Here is a 22,112-nt window from a genome sequence, read left to right as displayed (position 1 = left end):
ACAACCAAGATGCACGGCAGCTTTGTTGGGAATTACAAGATTGCTATCCACGCCGTCGAGGAAACTGACCGGAGTCCTACTGACACTAGCTCGCAGGAGAGTTGCCATGGCATGGGGCCGCGGCCCCCCACCTTCCCACACCGCTTGGCGGAAAGACTTACTCTATCAGGACATAGAAGCAGATTTCATAAAACTCCTCCCTCTTCACGCGCGCCCGCCCGACACATGGGGCCCGCTGATATCCTTCCTGATAAGTGAGGCCGACACCTCCTCAGAGGGACCATTGGACGCTAGGAACACACCCTGATGCAGCCTTAACTCGGGCCGACATTACTTGCTACAGGGTCGCAGGGGGGCTGAAATGATGCACAATGGGGACGATACGGAGGAGCAGCGAGGGTTAGGGGAGGGACTCGGAGGGGGGGGTGGTTGGGGCTCTGGTTGACTGCGTAAAGTTAAAATCCACCCTAATGTGGGTGTGTATTTGTATGGTGTGTTGAAATACCAAAAATAAAAGTAAAAAAAAAAAAAGATATACAGTGAAAGAAGTGGCACCAAAACATCAGAAATTATACTCATTTGCCAAAGGTGTTAGGCCACTGCCACATGTCAGCTTACCAAAGTGGCAACATGCCTTTGCATCACTAGCCTGTAACTGGTTATGTCAAAAGTCAAGAACCATGTGACATGGCTCATATTAAGCCTTCAATGCTCCAACAACATCAGGCCTGCCTTGAAGGCACCACACTGACTTATGATCCAAGAAAGATCCCAGTTTAAAAAAAAGACTCTGGAATGTCACTTCAAGAGGGCTCAGACAGTACAAAAGAGGACTTTTCATGGTGTTAGCATTAAACCATTTCTCATTAGTCAAACAATCCATGGCTACCACCAATGTAGCCCACCACTAAGCACTTAAAATCAGGTGAATAGCATTTAGATCTTTAAATCTAAAGTCTAATCTGTGGCTTTCCAGAGCCATGTGCCCATTGCTGTGATTAGTTGGGCGGCCAAGTGGGCTACTCCATGTGTTTTGTCAGCAGTGTTCCATGGGTGTTTCTTTCAGACAGAATGCCACTTTTCGACCAGTAGGTACTGCATAACATTTGCTTGAAGCCACACAACATGCTCTGTCCCTTCCACAACAGAGAAATCTTTGTGTAATCACTTCCAACAGATTTTGAAGGAGGGCGAGCGGCACGAATGCAAGAGCAATAAAAATGACCTATGTACTGATTCAAGTATTTTCGCCCCCATTTCTTCCTCCTCCACAACTCCCATGCAGCCATCCCCTTGTGCATATGCCATTACATTACTGCAAGCATTAAAACATTGCAAAAGGAGATTCTCCTGCTGGAGGCAGTTATATAGAGGATCTGGGTACCAGGGCACATGATTGGATGCTTGCATAATTATATTTTAAATTCCAAATTCTATTGTGCAGCATGTTTGGAGCAGTTTTACGTCCTGGCTTGCTGTAGGTGGCACATTCCCAACAATGTGTGTAGGCGGCAGAGACAAAGCTTGGGTTCCGGACTAGCTATAAAGCGAATACTTTTATATAGGAGACCACTGTAGACAAACACAGTGATGCTTTGTACACCTGGTGGTCATGTAATCCTTTGGCCTATTAGTTTGATGCATGTTGGGATGCTCTGTGGGTCATATGCGCATCTACATGGTCAATTGTGGGTTTATGGTACTAACCAGCTCCACAAATCTAACACCAGTTTGTTCTTCGTCACAGTGCACCTTCTCTTATGACTTGAGGAACAGAGTCGGTCTTAGATCACAACATGCCACAGTCTAGCTGTGCAGTCCATGTGCAAGATGTAGGTGGTACCAAATGCACTTGCACATTATCGGGATCCCTGTCGATGGCTCCCTTCATTCTCCGTCTTTGTGCCTTCATTTACATTGCACATAAGTAGGATTTGGCTACCTTTGGCAAATCGCCAGGCAGACCCCCATTTACGTATCTGGGGCAGTAATGGGGAGTCGGTTCAGCCAACACATCAATAGGGAACACCTGAGAAGGTCTTGGGCCCATCACGCACCCAGCCTTCACTAATTTCCTGACTTTTCTCTGATGTTTCAGAAAATTGGCTTCATGGGAAAATGCTCCTTTTCCACAGGGAATCACATTTGCCCTTTCTTTCATCATTACCATTCTCCCACCACGGCACATTATACTTACACACGACACCACCACTTGTCCATTCACTTCATGCTCATCCCCTTGTGTTTCAATGCATCTTGTCACTTTGTTATCTATTGTAAAGTTTATCCTTACTACTCTTTCTGGCTTAAGCGCCAGAAAACGGCGTGTTCGCCGTCAGCATGCTTCAGAATATTGCATGATGCTTTTGTTGTTAATCACATATACTAACATCACAAATGATATGCCCTGAGGAAGAGCAGATTGCTCGAAATACATGTTGGCACATGAAGTAATTGGGATATGAAATACGTTTTTGTTTATTAAATTGGCATTTGAAATGTAGGAGTGTGTATCATCATTCTGACACACTGAGCATATATGGGTGTAGGTAAAAAGTACATGGCTGCTTTTCAGATCAAACATACTGAGTATATGTGGGTAGAACCTTAACTATTTAAATTGTTCGAGTTACATTATCAATAAATGAGGTCGAACTGAATAGTGGATCAAAATATGTTGAGTACACGGCTTCAGATTTCACAGTATTATTAGAAACAATATTATCCGGCATCGAGTATCCTATAGGGGGGACACTCACTGTGATGGGCGCAGCAACACTGAATCGTTAATTGATGCTATACGATGGTATACGTACCGAGCGCTAAACACCACCATTATCGCCTATCCTTGGCTGCATCTTTGATACTTTATAAACCCAGTACTGTATTTAGTTGATGTTATTTAAACAGGTGATTACTATTTGGCTCTACCTAACTGCTGTAACCATTTTACTTCGGATTTAACCAACAAAGCATGTAGTATTTTATTGTTCGGTAACTGTCTGTCCACCAAGTTTTGGAGTGAGTTTGATTCACCTGCCCCATTTACGGTTGGTGTGTATACTTACGTATTAATAGTCATTTTAACTGTGTTTCCCTTTATATACATACATATACAAACACACATTGACAGACCGAGGCAGTAGGTAATGTGTAGTGTATTTTGTTGTGTCTGTGTGTCGGCCTAACTGTACCTTGATATTAGCCCATTCCTCTCTTAAGACTGCAGCCAGACAGCTCTGCTCCTTTAGCACTAAGACTTTTAGACACGCTTGGTGGACACCTTTTTAAACTACTGGTTTGGTCTTCTGAACCCCTCGGCAGAGGGTTTGTGAAAAAAAACACGGAAACAACCAGAAGGCAGCCTGACCTTGCAATCTGAAAACACCCAAAAAAACAAAGGTAAATTTCTTTAAAAAGCTAGATGAGGCACAGTGAACTTGGCGAAAGAAGCGAAAGCCCTTTAATCTCCATGGATCAAAGTAGTAAAAACAATGTTTTTCCTGGCATGAATTTCAGATTAGATATCAAAGTTGATGAAGCAGAAGGGAATGGCAAGGGAAGAACCGTGATAGATATTACATAACGAAGAAAGTATTTGCCTTTATTTTTATATTCTAGCGCACCTACCTCAGTAGGACCAGCATACATCATGGGCGAAGGAAAAATGGCCACTATTGTAGTTTCTTGATTTAGCACTCCCTCCTCCAAAACTGCAGCATGCTGCTTCATGCGCCACATCAGAGGGACATCATCATCCTTGGTCCAACCTCCCAGTGGGTGGAGGAGGAGGACAGGGCGGTTGTAACCCCGCTCAAGAAGCTGCCGGTGTGTATCTTGCATTAACAGAGCATGACCATTGTGTACTGGGTTACGCAGCTGGAATGCAAATACTGCATCTATAAAAGAAAGATGGTACAATCAAAACCTCATCGTACATGGCTTTTTAATCAACATCTTCAAAACAAAATGAAGGTATAATGGGTGAATTGGAGCACAAATAATCGCATCAAACTTATCCTTTTCAAATGACAATTTGTATGAAAGAACAAATCATATTTTCTTGGTAATGCTCTTCATCCAAAATATTGTTTATGTTTAGAAAGGGCTCCCAGGTGCAGACTGGATGTAAAGAATTCGTAGTCACAGAATCCGGACTGCCACAATGATGTTCACCCCAGAAGGGACTTCCAATAGAAACATTATATCATTATAAAAAACGTAGGAAGATAACCACTTACAAATGACTAGAAAAACCTTTAGTTGAAGAGACATTGTGGTTACAATGCAAAACCAGACGATGCACCAGTTGCGTTTTCAGTTATGTCCACCAACTTCTGTGTCTGGGGTATGTCTTCCTACCATGTCCTGGGCAAAATGACTCTCCCTGCAGTGGAAGGCCGGAATTCGTCATATTACGTCATAGACTGAAGTTGATAGAGAATGGACGTACATGGAATTAATAGGTTCATTGTTGTGGCAGGAGGCGGGATAAAAGTGCAGCAAAGCCTAGCTTTAGATTTCTAGATCATTCCATTGTTTGGTAACAAGTGCTCTATATAAGTACAGGGTCTGGAAGGAATATCAGGTTAGTCAGGTCGTGTCCCGTTTAGGTTCAGGATGCCGTTTTTCATTGACTTGCAAGCCAATACAATAAAGGGGACAGTTTGCCATCACCTGAAAATGTAGCATGAGCCCGTTTTTTCGGACAATTCTTGCACCGTGACTTAGACCAGTCGCGCAAAGTGGGTGCACCGTCGAGCTTGCAGCTTCCTCTCCAATGCCCCAGAGCATGATCAATCAAGAGGTAAGGAGCTCAGTTTAAAAACTCAAACAGATGGTCGGGAGAAGGTTGGCCATAGTGGTGCACTTGCGTGGGCAGCTCAGGTGAATCGGAAGGTTTTAACAATGGGTAAACAAGAAGCAGTCTTGTTTCAGGATTACGCTAATATGGGTAGGTAGCTCTGGGTTGGTTATTTGGTTTTGCCGTTTGTCGTTGCCTGCCCCATTAGCACAAATCTTGAGTTGTATATTTGTTTCCTGATTTAAAAGAGTGTTAATTCTGTTTTGAAACCACCAAACAGTGACAGTTCCTATATCTCTTTGGTTTCAGGTAATGCTGTATCTCACCTGAATTCCACAGTCAAAGAACCTCAGGAAAACCCTTGTATTTGTGATATCGCTTTGGTTTCACCTAATAGTGACATTTCCTTAAATTCTCGGTCTTCAAGTAAAAACGTTTCCCGCCTTGCGTGCCACTTCGAAGGATGAAGGACACACCCCTTATTACAATGATGACGTAATTAAGCACAGGAGGAACTGTGAACCAAGGGGAATCTCCTATGCAGGGAGGAGACTGAATCCCAAGCAGAAGCAAACCTCTGTGGACAAGACGTCCTGGAGAGGCAGAACCACACTGGAGAAGCTTTGACACACTCCTTCCTGATGGCTACAAGATCCTCTCCGCGCCCTGATCCAACCGTCCCGGTGGGGAAGTATCCCTGCCTCTATCATTCCTATGCAGGCCTACTCCTCAGATAGATAGATAGATCCCTCCCTCCCACCTCTCCCCCCCTTTCTGGCCACACGCTCAACTCCTCCTCCTTGGATACTTCAACATCATCCTGGATGCCTCCTGTTCCGCAATAGGACTCATTTGTGACCTTTGTGACTCTCTATTCTTCCCTCCAGCCTGACTCACTCTGCAGGGCACACTCTTGGTCTGATCTCCTCAGCTCTCCCCCTCTCTAACCGTCTCACCACTCCTCTGTCCTGGAGTGACCACATTCCTCTCATCCCTCTCTCTCACTTCCCCCCAGGCCAATCCTACCCCACAAACTGCCACCCACGTTCTCGGTCATTCGAACTATGAAACGTGTGTCAGTTGAGACTTTCTCTGCATCTTTCTCTCCCCCTCCTGCACTTCTGGCTGACTCGCACCCTGACATAGCCCTCTCCATACTCCCCTCTGCTATCTCTGACACTCTTGATGTACTTGCCCCTGTCATGAGGATCCACATGAAGCCTAAAATCAAGTGCAACTCCTGGTACGACTCTGACCTCATCACTCTTAAATGCAAGTGTAGGGTGGCTGAGAGGAAATGGTTGGCATCTTGTACATCCTCTGACAAACTGGCCTGCTACCTGCTTCAAAGGCAATACCGACTCTGTCCTTACCAAGAAAAGAGCTCACATCCAAGCCTGCATCCCCGCGGCATCAAACAACTCATTCTGAACTCTTTAAAATCTGCAAGGCCATTCCTTCTGCAGTCTCTACCTCCCCTGTCCCTTCCCAGGTCCTCTGTACGGACCAGGCTTCTCACTTCATCTCTAAAATCCAGGACATCCTGTCCACCCTCTCTGCTGCTCCTGCTTCTCCCGCCACTCTCTCCACTTCCTCTGCCCCCGTTGCAGCCACCCCTCCTCCCTTCTCTGCCTTGCCTCTCTTCTCCCCTGATGAGGTTTCTAGTCAAGTCAGATCTATGAAAACCTCATCTACGCAGGTTCTTCCATGTGCTTCTAAATCCTTCAAGGACCACATTGACACCCTTGCTCCAGCCTTGGCAGACTTTTGCAACCACCCCTTCACCTCTGGAACCTTCCCCTCCCCTCAAGCACTCTTGTGCACCCTCCCCTCAAAAAGCCCTCATCCGACCCCTCCATTCTGGCTAATTATCTCCCGATCTCTCAGCTTAACCTTCACACTGAATCTGTTGGTTTTCTCCATGACCATCAGTCTGGCTTCAGAGCAGCCAGAAGCACGGAAACTGCCCTCCTGAACATCCATGAAGACCTGCTCTCCAACCTTGATTATAACCTCCCCTCGGTCCTCATCCTGTTGGATCTCTCTGACACGGTCAACCATGCCATCCTGCACAACCGGCTCTGCGATAATCTGGGTATCACTGATCAGGCTCTGGTCTGACTGACTTCTTTTCTCTCTGACTGACACTCCCAGGTCCAACTTGGGTCCTTTCTCTCCTCGCTCTCCACCTGTGGTGTTCCCCAGGGGTCTAACCTTTTTCCCTGGTTGTTCAACCAATAACTGGCACCTCTCGCCCTCTGCATTGCTGCGCTCTGCTCCAAGTGCTATGCGGATGACACCCAGCTCGCCTCTTCTCCTTCTCTCATTCCGGTCTTCCTGCAATCCAGGAGTGGTGCGCCACCAATGATCTCTGCATGAATGTCAGTAAAACAGATCCTCATCGGTACACCTGCACCCGCCCCTTTCCCGCCACGCTCTGGCCGGCCTCCCTTGGCCCTCTTCCTGCTCCCACTTGTGAGGTTAAGAACCTTGGGGTCATCTTCGACTCCACACTCTCCTGCTCCCCTCACATTTCCGACGTCGCTAAGAATTCAAACTACCAACTTCACCTCCTCAGAGATATTCTTCCTTTCCTCTCCTTCCCCCAGAAGCTCACTGTCTCCAGAGCCCTGGTTCTCTCTAGGCTAGACTACTAGAACAGCCTCTTTTTAAATCTACCCTCCTCTACTCTCCGTCGTCTGCAACTCATCCAGAACAGGACTGCGAGACAGACTTGTCCTTGGCCTCAAGCCCAGGGATCGTATCTCTGCAGCACTGAAATCTCTTCATTGGCTTCCAGTGGCTGCAAGGATCAAATTCAAGACCCTTTGCATTGTCCACAAGGCCTTCTGGGGCCTGGGACCAAAATAACTCCAGCTTTCTCTTCAGACGCATCTTCCTGCTCGAGCTCTTCACTCTTCCACCTCTAACTCCCTGAGGGCCAGCCGCTTCTCTAAGCAACAAGTTGAGGGCAGATCTCTCTTCAGCCAGTGCCTCCCTCTGGAACTGCCTCCCTGCCTCTCTGAAACATGAGCAGAATCATCTCCAGTTCCGGAAGCTGCTCAAGACATTCCCCTTTGCTTCTGCCTTATTTCTTCTAATTCCCTACTGATCTCCTGTCTGAGAATGCACTGGTTACCTGGCTACCCTCTGAATCACCGATCCAGGTCCCTGCGCTCCCAGCTGCACACCTGCACTGCCTCCTGGTAACCCTGCACTTGGGGGCTTTATCTGCATCCCTACAGTCCGACTTGCACTTCACTTGTTTGCACTTAACCCCTGCACTGCCACCTGTTGGCCCCACTCTTTTTCCTTTGTCTTGATCATATGTCTCTCACTTCTCCTCCTCCCCTTCCCCTTGCACTTTTCCCCCTTCCCTCTGCCCCGCACTTGCGTGATCTCAATGTCACTTGGCCTAGTAAGATCATTGTCTTGTCCTCCCTGTTCCCCCCCACACCCCTCGCCTCATCGCGCCTTGAAACACTTGTGTATAGACGCGCTATAAATAAAATATCATATCGAAATAGGACATGGTGGGAGTATTCCTTTTAGTTGAAATAAAGCCACTTTGAACATGTCATTAAGTCGTCAGACTCCTGGTTTGCCAGAACCAGTTAAATAGGGACAGATTGGGGCGAGTTCGGAGTGAGTGTCCCTGTAGCCCTTCCAGGAACACTTACTGGAGTAAAACAACACCCTGTCCCTTCTCAGGACTGTATAAAAGTTATGTCACAGTGTAAGTGGTAAAGGGGCAGAGTAAGTGGTAAAGGGGCAGAGTAAATTGCAATGTTGGTATTTTCTGTTGCCAACAAGAATAGCACCATGTACGAGTTTCACAATGTCCGGCATCCGTTGATGCAGGAAAAGGGACGCACTCCGTTTCCGTTGGAAGGTACTTTTAATTTAGAGAAATTGTTGGCTTTGAAGTGTGTTAAGGTGAAAACGGGGAAAGCAAATCAGAGACAGAGGGGGGACATACACTACCTGGCTTGAGGAAGCAACCGGTTGGCAGAATGTATCAATACTTCAGGGATTCAAAGATTCCAATGATCAGTTGAGAGGGAAAATTGGCATCTGATATAACGAAGCAGTCCACGCTTATATGCTCCCAGATGACAGATGAAAAACAAGATGAGACAGCAGTGGATTTAATAGAGGTTTTCACTAATGTGCGCTTGCCAGATTTGGTGGCTCAAGTAGCTGTTCCATCTGTACTAAGTCAAAAGATCTTTTTATAAAGATACAAAAAAGATCTATTTAGAAAGACCACTCTGACCGCACAGAGCAGTCTCTTTAAAATCGAGCTGTCAGCCGCTGCGACGCACATAAGAAAACATGAAATTAACAAGTATGTGTGTTTGTGTGTGTGTATATGCAGTGGTGGGGTGTGGGGAAACGAGGCAGCAAGGAGTGAAGGGAGGTTCGGGGGGCTGGGGGTGAGGGGAGTTGGGTGGCGTGAAATCCCCTGAATTATACATTTTTTTTAAAAAGACTATTCATGTCCTTTTTCTGCTTTCTAAGGGGTGCATAAAATCGACCGAAATAAATCGGTCTTTATATGCGACCTTCAGAAAGTGGAAAAATGACATAGAACCGTTCCATTAGCTCCAGCCCTGGTGGCTACTCTGGCACTCACTGTGCAACTGGCAGCAAGTAGTCAAGCCCTTTTTCTCCCCCCAGTTGCGGGAGGAGCGACAGGTCCCAAATTTGTGCAGTGTGACAAATTGAGAGAATTTGTCCCTTCTCCCCCCATCCTCCACCCTCCACCCCCATGAGGCTATGGAGGTAAAGCCTGCTCTGCAACACCCTCCCTAGATGTAGAGGCAAGTGGGACCTCACCGCGAGAGACACCCCCTATGTGGACAAGGATTCCCATTCCTATGAGGGATACCCCGAAGTGGCCTACTGGGATTGTCAGACCAACAATAAAATATACAATGCCAAAACTTGTATGAAGAGAACTAACATACATATTTTATTGTCAACAAGAAAGAGCCTATCACTTTAAATGGGAATCCATATTTAACTGGAATGAGGAGGCTGAAACAAAGGGAGACACCTGAGTAACTGTAGATGCAGACAAAGAGAAGAGCACAACGAACCCCAGCGAATGGAGGCTTCATACATGTTGTCCCAGAATATCCAAAGTACCAGTGAGAATGGAAGATCCAGAGGCCGCCGGGGAATTGTTATGGGACTGCTCATACTTGTCCCAGTCGAATTGACCAGAACACAGCATGGAAAGTAAAGTGAAATGCTAACAATGAGGGAAACCCCAATACAATAAATATTGATAAACTAAAACCGAGAGGGAGAAAGGCAGAGTGATACATATGTCTGAAGGCAGACTATAAACTAGCAGGAGAATTCTATGCAGAGGAAGAATACTAAGAGTTAAGAAGAGAGGCAAACCCCAAAAGAGAGAATGATAGAATCTGAATATCACTACCCTGGGAAAAGGGGAAGTACCCCGTTTTTGGAAAGGATAGAGGGGAACCAAAGTTACGTGAAACCCATTCATACGGATCAAAGTATTCGTCCATGGTCAAATAAACCAAATTTTGAGAAGGAAGGAAAGGCTTATAACATCTTGAAAAAGTTACATGAACTGATTAAAGAAGTCACAAAAGACTATTTAAAAATCACCTATTAAGAAGAACCGGGAATGAGATACATTTGCAAAAAGTAAAGCCCAGGAGAAGGGAGTCAATTCTCCAGTCCTTTATTTGTTAACAATTGTGGTAGGGTCAGTTAGGGTTAGTTTTGGACTGTGGACTTATTCTTTGGACATTGACAGACCGACTAGCACCTTAGTTTGTTAGATAGGGAACACCCCATAGCAATAGGGAAAGTTGAGCCTTATTATTATGTAAACAAGTCTTTGAAATGTCCTCCTCCTGACCCGCCACAGCAGATACAAATTTTGCCTCCCTCTTATATTCCATCTGTGACGAGGATTGGCACTCAATATGGATTGGACAGCATGGTCTTCCAAGCGCTCCTTAGGCAAATCCCGGCGCCTGCTGGAGGGAGGGAGAAGAGCATACGTTTCTCACAGTACATGTGCCATGGACTCCGGGAAATTTGCAAAATTCGGCCAAAGATTGTCACAATATACTAGACGAACCTCAGAGTTCTGTGGAGGAACTTTAGACCGAGTCTGTGCCAGGATTATGAACTAGCTCTTAAGGGTAATCATGCCTCCAGAGTTTAGGCAGAGATTGGTACAACTTGCAAATTGACCAGTGGTTGATCTGGGTACAGGGGATGCACTGGAACAGGTTCAGAATCAATTGATTGCTGCTATTCGGAAGAAACTGCACAGAAGGCAATTGCTAGTTCTTTAATTTCTGGCTTACAGCCAAAGATACAAGCACAATTTAAAACAATCTGCATAGCGTGGAAGAATAAGCCATTACCTGCATTAGTCACAGTAGTAAATCATTGGGCCTCATTACGAGTCCGGCTGTAACCAAGCTGGAAAAACCGGCAGGTTACTGCCGGATCTGTATTACCATTCCACCTCCCTGATTCCCGAATACCCGGGGCATTACGACGAATTCCAGTGGCGGAATTGTGTAAGTCCCCATAGGACTCCATGGGGATGGGGACAACGGAAACACTGGTTCCGTCTATGACAGAGCCGGTGTTTCCATGTGCGCCTGCAGGCAGGTGGTGTTAAACCTGCCAGGTCAGACCTGGCGGGAGTGACACCTCCCGCCTGCAGGACTCTTAATCAGCCGGTCCAGAAAGAACGGTGGCAGCGGTTTTACCACCACCGTTCTTTCCGGACCGGCAGGGTCGTAATGAGGCTCACTGTGTTGCATGCCAGGAGCATTATCTTCTGAATCTGTGAAAGCAATAATGACATCCAATGTACCGGTGGTACATCAAGACACTAAGGCCCTCATTACGACCCTGGCGCAAAGCGAAAAACGATGGCGGTAAACGATTACCGCCATCGTCTTCCGCTAGGGCCGATTACGACCCGTGACCGTAAACTACGATGTCATTAGCGGCATCGTAGCTAACGCTGCCGCTGACTGCGCCAAGGGCGCGCGCACGCGAACATCCACACCGTACTTAGCGCCATGGCGGAAAGGTACGCGAATGCCGACCCAAGCGGACATGCCCCTAACGCCATCACCCAGCCCGTTAAGTACCTTACCGCCATGGTGCTAATTACGCCATCGCGAACCAACCGTAAAGGGCCATGTAAAGTGAATGCAGCTGCCACAGGTGCACAGAAACAGCACAGGTGAAGGCAATACAGACTCAGGAAGTACAAAAAGAGCACACCCCACCCCTTCCCACACCCAGTCACACTCCACAATGATACCAATAGGACTAGCAATGTTGGGGCTGGAGGACCTGATAGCAATGCGAGTGCTACAACAGCAACTACAACAACAACAGGCTGCACAGAGGAGACGCAGGAGGAGAAGGAGGGCAAGGCAGGCCCAGCAAGCCCCACCAGCACAGCCAGTGCCACCACGCAGGCAGCCCCCAATCCCACGCATCAGAGCCAGCCCATTCAACCTCACCGCTGAGCAGATCCACACCCTGTACCGACTGGACCGGGACACCATCACCACCATTGAGGACATGATACACAACGACATCGTCAGCATGATTGAAACACCCACTGCCACCCCACCCCCCCCTACTGAAGGTAGTGTCCGTGCTCCACTTCCTGGCAACAGGCACCTACCAGCACACAGTGGGGCACTTGCATGGCATATCACAACCATTATTCTCGCGTACACTGATGCAAGTGCTCGATGCCCTCCTCAAGCACACAGATAACCACATCTCATTACCACGGTCTGCCCAGGAGATTGCCAACACCAAAGTGGGTTTCCATGCACTGGCCGGCATACCTGGTTGCATTGGTGCCATTGACTGCACCCATGTTGAATTGGTGGTCCCACATGCCATGGAGGTACCGTACCCCAACCGTAAACATTCCCACTCAATCAACGTGCAAATGGTCTGTGACTCCAACAGGATCATCACACATTGTTCTGCCAGATACCCCGGATCAACCCATGATTCAATGGTCCTTCGGAACTCCACAATACCACGCTACATGGAGCGACATGCAGGCCCAAGATCCTACCTACTCGGTGAGTCTAATGTCATGAGCATGGAAATGCAAAGTGGGTGTTGAATGACGTACCAATGCATATTTCATCTGGCAGATACAGGGGGGTGATGCATACGTCACATGGGTGCAACTAGCAGTAGCCAGATCATTCCCTGTGGCAGCACTGACGTCAACAGAGTAGTGTACACATTATGCCTGACCTAATCATCCCAACATGTGAATGAAAGTGTATCCCAAAAACGACACAACCATCTGCAAGTGCATTGTGCAAATTGTGACCGCATTGACCCTAAAGAAAACCACCAACATGCACGTCACCATGCACCAACTACTGAAAGGCCTGTCCCCCACAACTGCGCACAAAGGAGGCACATGACAGACAGGAACATCAATGCACCACTACAAGACCCACAAACTGTCCCCATTGACACCAGTAATGCTCACTGGGGTCATAATGAGCCAGACATCAATGTTGCTATCATGTGAGCTTCAAGCTCACAGGACACGTGCAAGGTCACATGAATGACGGCCTGAACAGACACAGTGGATGGCCATTCACAAGGCAATCGTCCCCCCTGCATTGTGTTTTTGCTTGCAAAACAGTACATGAGAGCCATGAACACATACTGGTTGCACAGTGTAAATCCATTAGCACAACTCTAATTGGTGCACAGTAACAGTCGGAATCAAGGCATGGTTGTGCGTCATGTTCACAAATCAATCTCGTTCCTGACACATTCATTTCTCACATTTTACAGGTGATGCGGGCTATCCCCTGAAGAGGTGGCTCCTCACACCAGTGCGGAACCCATCGAACCAGCATGAGGAGGACTACAACCGTGCCCATGCACGTACCCGTGTGGTGATAGAGCAGGCTTTTGGCCTACTGAAGGCACGTTTCCGCTGCCTCAGCAGGTCTGGTGGGGCACTCCTGTACCGCCATGAGAAGGTTGCAAAGATCGTCATGGCATGTGTCATGCTACACAATATGTGCATCAGACGAAACGTGCCTCTGCCCCCTGACGCAGAACCACAACCACCTGATGATGGCGATGATGATGATGGGGATGGGGCAGCACCTCAGGGAGGCAGCGATGCACAGGAGGGGCATATAATGCGTCAGAATGTCATTGACCGATACTTCTAGCACACACAGCGTGTGTGTAACATATGGATGGCACTTGGGGCACTGTGTGTGTCTGGTATGTCAACACTGTGGACTGTAAAACAATAAAGCACACATACGCAATGAGCAATGTCCACACATTTTGTTTGTGAGAAATGAAAGTGTATTGTTCTTCTGAATAGGTATAACAGAACCCCTCCCCCTCCCCCCTGAACACTCCAACACACCCAATTCCCCCCTCCCCCTCCCCCCTAAACACCCTGCAAACATGTGACAGTGCCCGTGGTGAAGTGTTTATAGTTTTGCACACTATTGACTGCCCCCTCTCCCGGAACCTGGGGCCCCCCTGCCTGTGCTCCTCAGGGTCCTGGATGACCTGCGGACGGGAGTGGCTTGTGCTGAACTTGCAGCTGAGGATGTACCGGGCTGCTCAGTACGGCATGTGTCCACAATTGTCTGGATGAGCTGGCTCATCATCTGCCGCACTGCAGCGAGTTCGGTGCATATGTCCCTGCTGGCAGTTTGGATGGCAGACCTGATGCCATCAGCACTCCTCTCCATGGCTGCACTGGCACTTCCACATTCTGCAACATGCTGCGTGAGGAGTGTGCCCAGTACTTCCTGCCTGTTGGCAATCTGCTCCAGCGACAGCTGGAAATCTGGCCCAATGGAGGGTGCCAATGGGGGACCAATGGGACTACTCCCATCTTCCCCAACTCCCACTGGGCTTGGAGTTGCTGGCCATGAATTAGCAGGCGATTGGCCCTGGGTGTCATCTCCATGATGGCTGATTGGGGATAGGTGTGGTGAGTGAAGTTGCGTGTTGTGGTCAAGTCCAGTGTCATCCTCCACATCACTATCGGAGCAGGCAGCGATGGCTGCAGTCTCCCCAACAGTACTGCTCCCTGCTGACACATTGCCCTCAGTGGGCAACAGTGGGTGTTGTTGGGCTGCAGGCGCTGTCACGACCCCTTCCTCGGGGGACTTTGCTGCCCTGGCCTCTTCAGCCTGGCATGGTTTCGGCCTGGGTCCAGCAGAGGTGGATGCATGGTTCCCTTCTCCCACTTTCCTGGCCTTCTTGGCTGGGGTGCTGGTGCTGTCGTCCCTGCCAGTGTCCGATTGCGAGCCTGTGGTGGAGCAGAGGAGGGTGACTGTTATTGATGGTTCAGCGGACATTGAGCAGGCATTGTGAAGAGTGTAATGGATAGATGGTGGAGTTAGCAGCCCGTGACATACAGGTTGCCTCCCTTTAGGTTCGGTTTTGCATGCAGGTGTGTGTCTGCCTACTGTACAGTGTACATGCTGCATGTGCGCAGGGTGTGGCTCATCTGCTGATGTGTTGCGTCTGCCACATTGTGAATGTCACGTGCAAGTGTATCAGGGTGTCTTGCAAGGCTGGATATGAGGCACCTACCTGTGTCTCCAGATGTCGGGGCCCCTCTCTCCATCTCGCCGACACCTTCGATGCACTCAATGCCAATCAGAGAGGCACATGTCTCCTCCCATGGCTGCATCTTCAGTGGGGAGTGTGCTCCCCCGCCAGTTCCCAGGGCCAGGTTACGGTTGGCAGACATAATGCCCCGGACCCTGATCCGCAGGTCGTCCCACCTCTTGCGGCACTGTTTGGAGGTGCGTGGGGTGGTTCCAACAGCACTGACACGTTGTGCCACAAGTTCCCACACCTCCTTTTTGCGGCCTATGGCTGGCCGGGTCATCTCAGTGGAGAAGACAACATTGGCCTTCTCCTGGAGCGTGTCTGCAAGCATTTGCAGTTCCTCATGACTGTAGCGCTCCTGCCGCTGCCTGTCACATGCCTTCTTCACAACTTTCGGCATGGTTGGGTGAGGAAATGGGTGGGTTATGGGAATGACTGGGTTTGAGGGTTGGTTGTGGTGTGGTTGGGTAGGATGGCAATGGATTGTGTTTTTTAAGATGGCCGCTGTGCTGTTTCCCGTTCCGCCGCAATTACGCTATTTCCGGTTCCGCCTAATTGCGGTCACCGCTAATTACGGTGACCGCTGACTACGGTCGGCGCAATGATGGGTGGCGGTAGGTCACCCTGCGCTGTTAACGAGGCCGGTAAGGGCTATTTACGGCATGGCGTAGTTTACGTTACCGCCATGGCGTAATGCTCGTGCGCGATGGGTCGTAATATGGTGCTCTTATCGCCATCGGACCATGGCGTTAACGCTCATTACGCCATGGCGGTAATTTCGATTACTTACCGCCTGGGTCGTAATGAGGGCCTAAACCCCTTACAGTTACTCTGGGTTGAATCACTGACGCACATTCTTTCCTTCTCAGCCCATCCACCTGCTTGGTAGAGATTTATTTTATTTTGTAAACTGAATTGCACTATTTATTGCACACCTGATGGGGTATTTGCGCAATACCAGTAAAAAAAAAATACAGGGGCTGTTTTAGTCACTCTCCAAGTTTTACTAGACTGATCAGTGTTGCCTTTGTCAGAAAGTACACCGAATCCCCTACTCTATTTTGCCAACAACTTCAGAAGCGTTTGGAGTTTGTGTTGGTGCAGTAGGTTGACTATCTACTGTTGGCTTCCCCCGTGTACGAGGCAGTATATACCATCCTGAAACCCCAGAATATTACACATGAGAGCATTTTTGGGTATGGTGGGATGTTGTAAGCAATGGTTTTTAGGATGTATAGAGAAATTGTAATAGCATTACAACACCATACGAAGGCCAACAGTGTAGAATCCCTTCAATGAATACCAGATGCTGAGGAAGCAGTGGAAGTAATAAAGAACAAAACTAGCTGAAGCACTGGCCATAGGTTTGCCAGATTATAAGAAATGTACACTGTATTGTGGATTTGCACTAGCAGTACTGACACAGCCATTGTCAGAGACCACTTGCATACTACAGTAAAGAATTAGATCCGGTAGCTGGAGGAATGCCACCATGTTACTTTTCGGTGACAGCTGCATCCGCAATTGAGCAGCATTGTGAAAATATTGTGTTGGGTTCCCCTTTGGAAGTTGCCGTTCCTTATTCAGTAGTAGCCTTATTTCTCAAGGCCAACACATAACACGTCTGTTTCTTGTGCTAATATATATGAAATGTTGAATTTCTCTAAAGTTACTTTGACTCCATGCCCTGTATTAAACCCAGCCTCTCTGCTTCCCACTCCTGATGGCGAACCACTTAAGACTGAACCTCTTTGACTGTCTTGCCAACATGGACTTCCTTCTAAATCCCAGAAGTGAGGTGGATATTGTTATCGAGATCAGAATGGTCAATTGGTGGCAGGGTACGCTGTATGCACCATGGGGAGGAGGTTAAGTGGTAAACTACAAACTGTTACATCAGTGCAGCTACCTGAACTTGTAGCATTAAAAGAGCTTGTAAGTTAGCAGAACTGTCAATGGATACATAAAACGATTCCTGGTACGCTGTTAAGATGGATTTTCAGAATCAGCCCTGTGGACAGATTCTCAGAGGCCAAAACCCCAAGGGGAACAAGGAAAGGTACTAATTTCTAGCCAAATTATCTAGGTAGAAAGACTGAGCATTAAGGCTTAGAGTTAGGAGAGCATGAGACAGTGGCGTAACACAAAATATGTTAGTCGTCCCAAAGCGCCATAACAAAGCACGAGACACGCCACACTCCAGGTCAGCCTGGACCACCAAGTATGCACAATGCCCATGATGATTATGCTGCTGCAGGTCAGGCGTGCACTCCACTAGGTGAAAGATGCAAGTGTGTTTTTTTTAATCAACTCTTAAATCTTTCACCTAGCATCAGCCCTACAGATAAAGGGTGTATAGGCCACTTTTACTCCCTAGAAATGGGCAAATAAAATTACCTGTTAATACTGTCAACAAAAAATATGAAAAAGACGTCAAATCTTGCACCACTGCTTTCACCCTCGCAGCTCCATGGATTTGTTTGGACCACTAGTGCACGTAGTACCACAGGAAGGAAAATACTATTTTAACTGCCTGATTGTAAGAATTAAACATATATCTTTTAATGTGCATGAATAACTAGGTGCAAAGAAATCCATATTACAAAAACATTTCTATTTTTCAGCTCAAACCTATTTTTACTCATAAAATACTCTCATTGGGAAATGGACTTCCACTTCCAAATCTTATCTGGAGCACTGCCTAGCATAGAAATAAGGGGTGGTGCCTGGCCTATGGCACCCAAATTTACCAGCCACTATTGGCGGCTAGCGAGTATTTGGATAGGAGGGGCATAATAATTTGACACAAATATGCAAGAGCAACCTCCCACCTCTCCTTGCCACAGAGATAATTTTTTGAATAATGGTTTAAATTTGCGCATTATAGAGCACACTTTGCGAAAAAATTGGGTAAAAAGGCAGACCGTTTGCAAAAGATTTTGTCAGACCCTCCAGGATTTTGCGGGATTTTGCGGCATGAAATGGCAAATTTTGCGGCACAAACCTTTATTTATTGGGAGATTTTTGCGGGACATTTTTTATTAACTGGAGGGTGTAAGATTGCCACATTGCAGGAAAGAGGCAGAGTGCAAGGATACAAGAGAGCCAGGGTATCATTATTATGGATCTTTTGTATTAATTTAATAGGAGGAGTCCCAGATGTCTCTGGCTTGGCAGACCAGTGTTTGATTTGGCTACATTTTTGGTTTAATGTGCATGCCTATTTATAGTATTAACTAAATTGATCATTATCAGTTGCAATGCTGAAAATATTCCACTTCTATGTTCTCAAAACCCCCAAACACCTCTCACCAGCACACATCACACTTGCATTCCTGAACCTCTGTCATACAAATACTCACATGCTATGTCACTGTCAAGTCACAATATGCACTCCCCCAGCCCCTGCCACACTCCAAATCAAACTCCCAACTCACACTCAATTCCTCCGGCAATATACAGTCCTTCATTATTTTGTGCTGCTTCTGCATCTTGCATCCTTTCCTCCATTCTATTGTACTCTTCCCCCATTATCTTTCCCAATCTGCAGCTCACTGCCTCTTTCCGGCCAACCAATTCCTCTCTACTTTCTGGCTCACTGACCACATGCTCCCTCTACTTTCTGTACCTCCGCTCATTCTCAGAATTCAGTCCCACCGCATCACTGCTTCTTCTGCTCTCTTGTGCACCGCTTCCTCCTCTAACGCACTGCTCTCCCTCTGCTTTCTTGCCTATCACTCCACATCTCACCCATCACTCTTCTCCCTCTTTCTCCTTTCCCTCTCATAGTGTGACCACTTTTTCATTTTTTTAAAATGTAAATTTTGACCCAGATCCTCAAAAAATGGGGCATTTAAAAATAGAGCCGAGGATATGCTATTTTCAGACAACCCATTTCTGGAAATGAGCAAGTCACCTTATTCTCAAAGGTGACCGGCGCATTTCCACTGGCTTGAGCTGCAGCGCAAATTGTGCGCTGGTCAGCTGCCTTGAACAGGGTTCTGGGTTGTTTGACCAAAGTGTAATTATTTGCGGTGGAATTGACCATAGTCAATTTCACCGCAAATTGATTTGCATTTCAGCCAAACAACCCAAAATGTACCTTTCACCACCACCCCCTCACCCCCTCCCCTACTTAACTGCCTGGTCGCTGCCGCTTCCCCTGCAACCCTGCAGTGTCAGATCCATCTCTCTAATGTGTGTCGTATCTGACTCTGCAGGGTCCCTTTTTAGTCATTCTTTTTTTTTCCATTCCCCTGCCTCCAATTCTGAGGAAGCGGGGGACACCCCTCCAATCCCCAAGCCCAAAAATACTGTACATGGGGGGTGGGGGGATGGGGTGTGTGGGGGTGGGGGGGGGAGGGGTGGGTGACACCCACCCTACACATGTTCGGTATTTATAAAAAATCGATTGAATGGTCCTGGCCGAAATAGGTCAAATTGTACCAATCGATTTATGTGGGTCAAAATGGGTAGTACCTTGAATAGAAGAGCTCTCCCGACAGTGTTCTTCAAGCTCCCAGCGCCTTTCATCAGGGACAGGTCCTTCAGGGGCCTGCCACTGTAAAATGCGACTCAAAACACATTTTTATCCTGTTTGAGGAACAGAAATGCAAGCGACAAAGCAGCGGTTCATACCTTTAAAAGAAATGCATGACAGGGTCAGGAAAGACCAACTGGGGAAAGCGACACTCGTGGCAAAAACATAAGCAGGATGCTAGAAATGGAAAGCCTCTCTTCATGCTGGAGTGCTTCAACTGTGGGGGGCCCCGTGTTCTACAAACGTGTGGTCTGCAGAGTCCCAATTCCAAATTGTGACGGCGACTGATGCATCGAGGTAGCTCAGACAGAAGCTGGTTAGTCCACAGGGTGGTCTCGGGACACCTCTGAAGGCTTCCAAATGCAGGATCCATGAGCAGGAGTCAAGACTGATTGTTCCCAACGCTTCAGGGTTCGAAACAATGATTACGGCCTTCTACAGATTAGCAAAGGAGGGGCTTTGCAAAGACGGTTAAAGATAATGCCAGATGGCTGCAATTACTAATTCCGGGTCTTCAGCAGGATGTTCCTCATCAAAGAGGTCCTGGCTCCAATGACCATCTGAAGAATGGCTGCTGAAGTCCTCCTTGCATCAAAAATTAATTTGAGCTGGAGTCACCCGTGAGGCCAACAATAGTAAAGCTGTGAACCATTGCCACCACATCAGCCGAGCAACAGACACATTGGACAGGATGTTGACTGGCACAGATACTCCAAGCCCCTAGATCCGGCCACAAATACATATCACTTCTTTGTCGGGGAAGGGGCTTACCATACATAGCGCATTCTTCCAGGATTCTGGACAAAACACACGATGGCTAAAGAACAATGAGACATCTTGTGGCACAGTCATTTTAGAGTATTGGATACTCTAAAAAGGTACTATGCAGTAATCTGCAAAATTGCACACAAGAATGTAAAAAGAACATGGTAGTAAAATATCTGCTGTCATCTGCCTGTCCTGGACATCAAGCAGTTAACCATAAAGTTACTAAAAACAAAAGAGAAAGGGGTGCAATGTATTCCCAAACACCTCTCTGTAAGGTGATGCATGCAGTGTAAAACAAACAAGGAATTTCATAATGGGGGGGGCATAGTCCCCCTGCACTGATCGCCATAGAGACTGATCAGTGCCCCCAAAACAGATCAACTATGCAAGGTAAAAAAAGGCAAAATAGCTTTACTTAGGTACAAATGTCCGGTCACGTACAAAACAGAAAAAAGTTGGGGGCTCCAAAGATGTACCAGAGGTCAAAGAGAAATCCAGCTGCACAGTTGCTGACCAAGTGAAGACGCAGGCGAAGGAGAGTGTGAAGACCAACTGAGGTTCCAGAGAGCATTCGAAAGAGGAACTTCCTTCTTTTGTGTTTAATAGGCATCGACTTTATAAATCAGGATTTGTGAATCTTGTTGACCAATAATTGGAACATTTGCATTTTAGCTTAGGGACAGCCTGAAGGCTGACAGCTTGCTAAAATTAGATTTGGACGTTTACTGGCCACATCGTGGACCTTTGCAGAGTAGAGGTCTCTGGAAGGACAAGGATTTGTAAGACTAGGGCTGACCTGTATGAATTAGAGATTCTGCACTGGAGGTGTTAGACCTTTGAAGAACCCCCAGCCCCTTCAACACCTGACACGGTTGGACAAGCGTAAATAAAATCACTTGTCTAAACCGCAACTTTGTGTCATACGTCATTGCTCAACCTCTCTAAAATGCACACAACTCTGGCAACACTCGACATATCCTCCCTCTCAGAGCAGCCTTGTTAGTAAAAAACCAAGCAGGGCATTTACATGTGGGGCCCCCCTTCTGAAAACCCATACCCCAAGTACCTTCACCACATCTCTTGAAGTAGACGAGTGCAGCGAAAACATGTTCCTCCAGTCTGCACTCATAACACTTCAGACATTACCCTCGGCTCTGAACAGCACCAAGAGGCCACCGAAATGGAAGATGTTGTGCTATTCAAGACCATATTGCATTAAGCATTAAAGAAACTACACTGCAAACTTCATGCAGAGAATATGCAACGATAGCTGCTTAATTTAGCAATGAGCACAAAATAAGTTTTTCAAATCATCACTTTATAACAACCTAT

At 47.3% G+C, this 22,112-nt stretch overlaps 1 protein-coding gene across 1 annotated transcript in view; it reads right to left on the bottom strand.

The window, feature by feature from the left end:
* Positions 1 to 22,112, bottom strand: part of LOC138516098 (bifunctional 3'-phosphoadenosine 5'-phosphosulfate synthase 1) — a 507,726-nt gene that overhangs the window by 111,799 nt on the left and 373,815 nt on the right. The window contains exon 10 of the mRNA XM_069630925.1: positions 3,631 to 3,899. Coding sequence (XP_069487026.1) covers positions 3,631 to 3,899 — 269 coding nt within the window. The remainder of the gene's footprint in view (positions 1 to 3,630; positions 3,900 to 22,112) is intronic.

The sequence above is a fragment of the Ambystoma mexicanum genome, chromosome 6q, assembly GCF_040938575.1.
Source record: "Ambystoma mexicanum isolate Mex_15411 chromosome 6q, UKY_AmexF1_1, whole genome shotgun sequence".
NCBI classification, from domain to species: domain Eukaryota; kingdom Metazoa; phylum Chordata; class Amphibia; order Caudata; family Ambystomatidae; genus Ambystoma; species Ambystoma mexicanum.
This window is presented reverse-complemented; position numbering and strand designations above follow the sequence as displayed.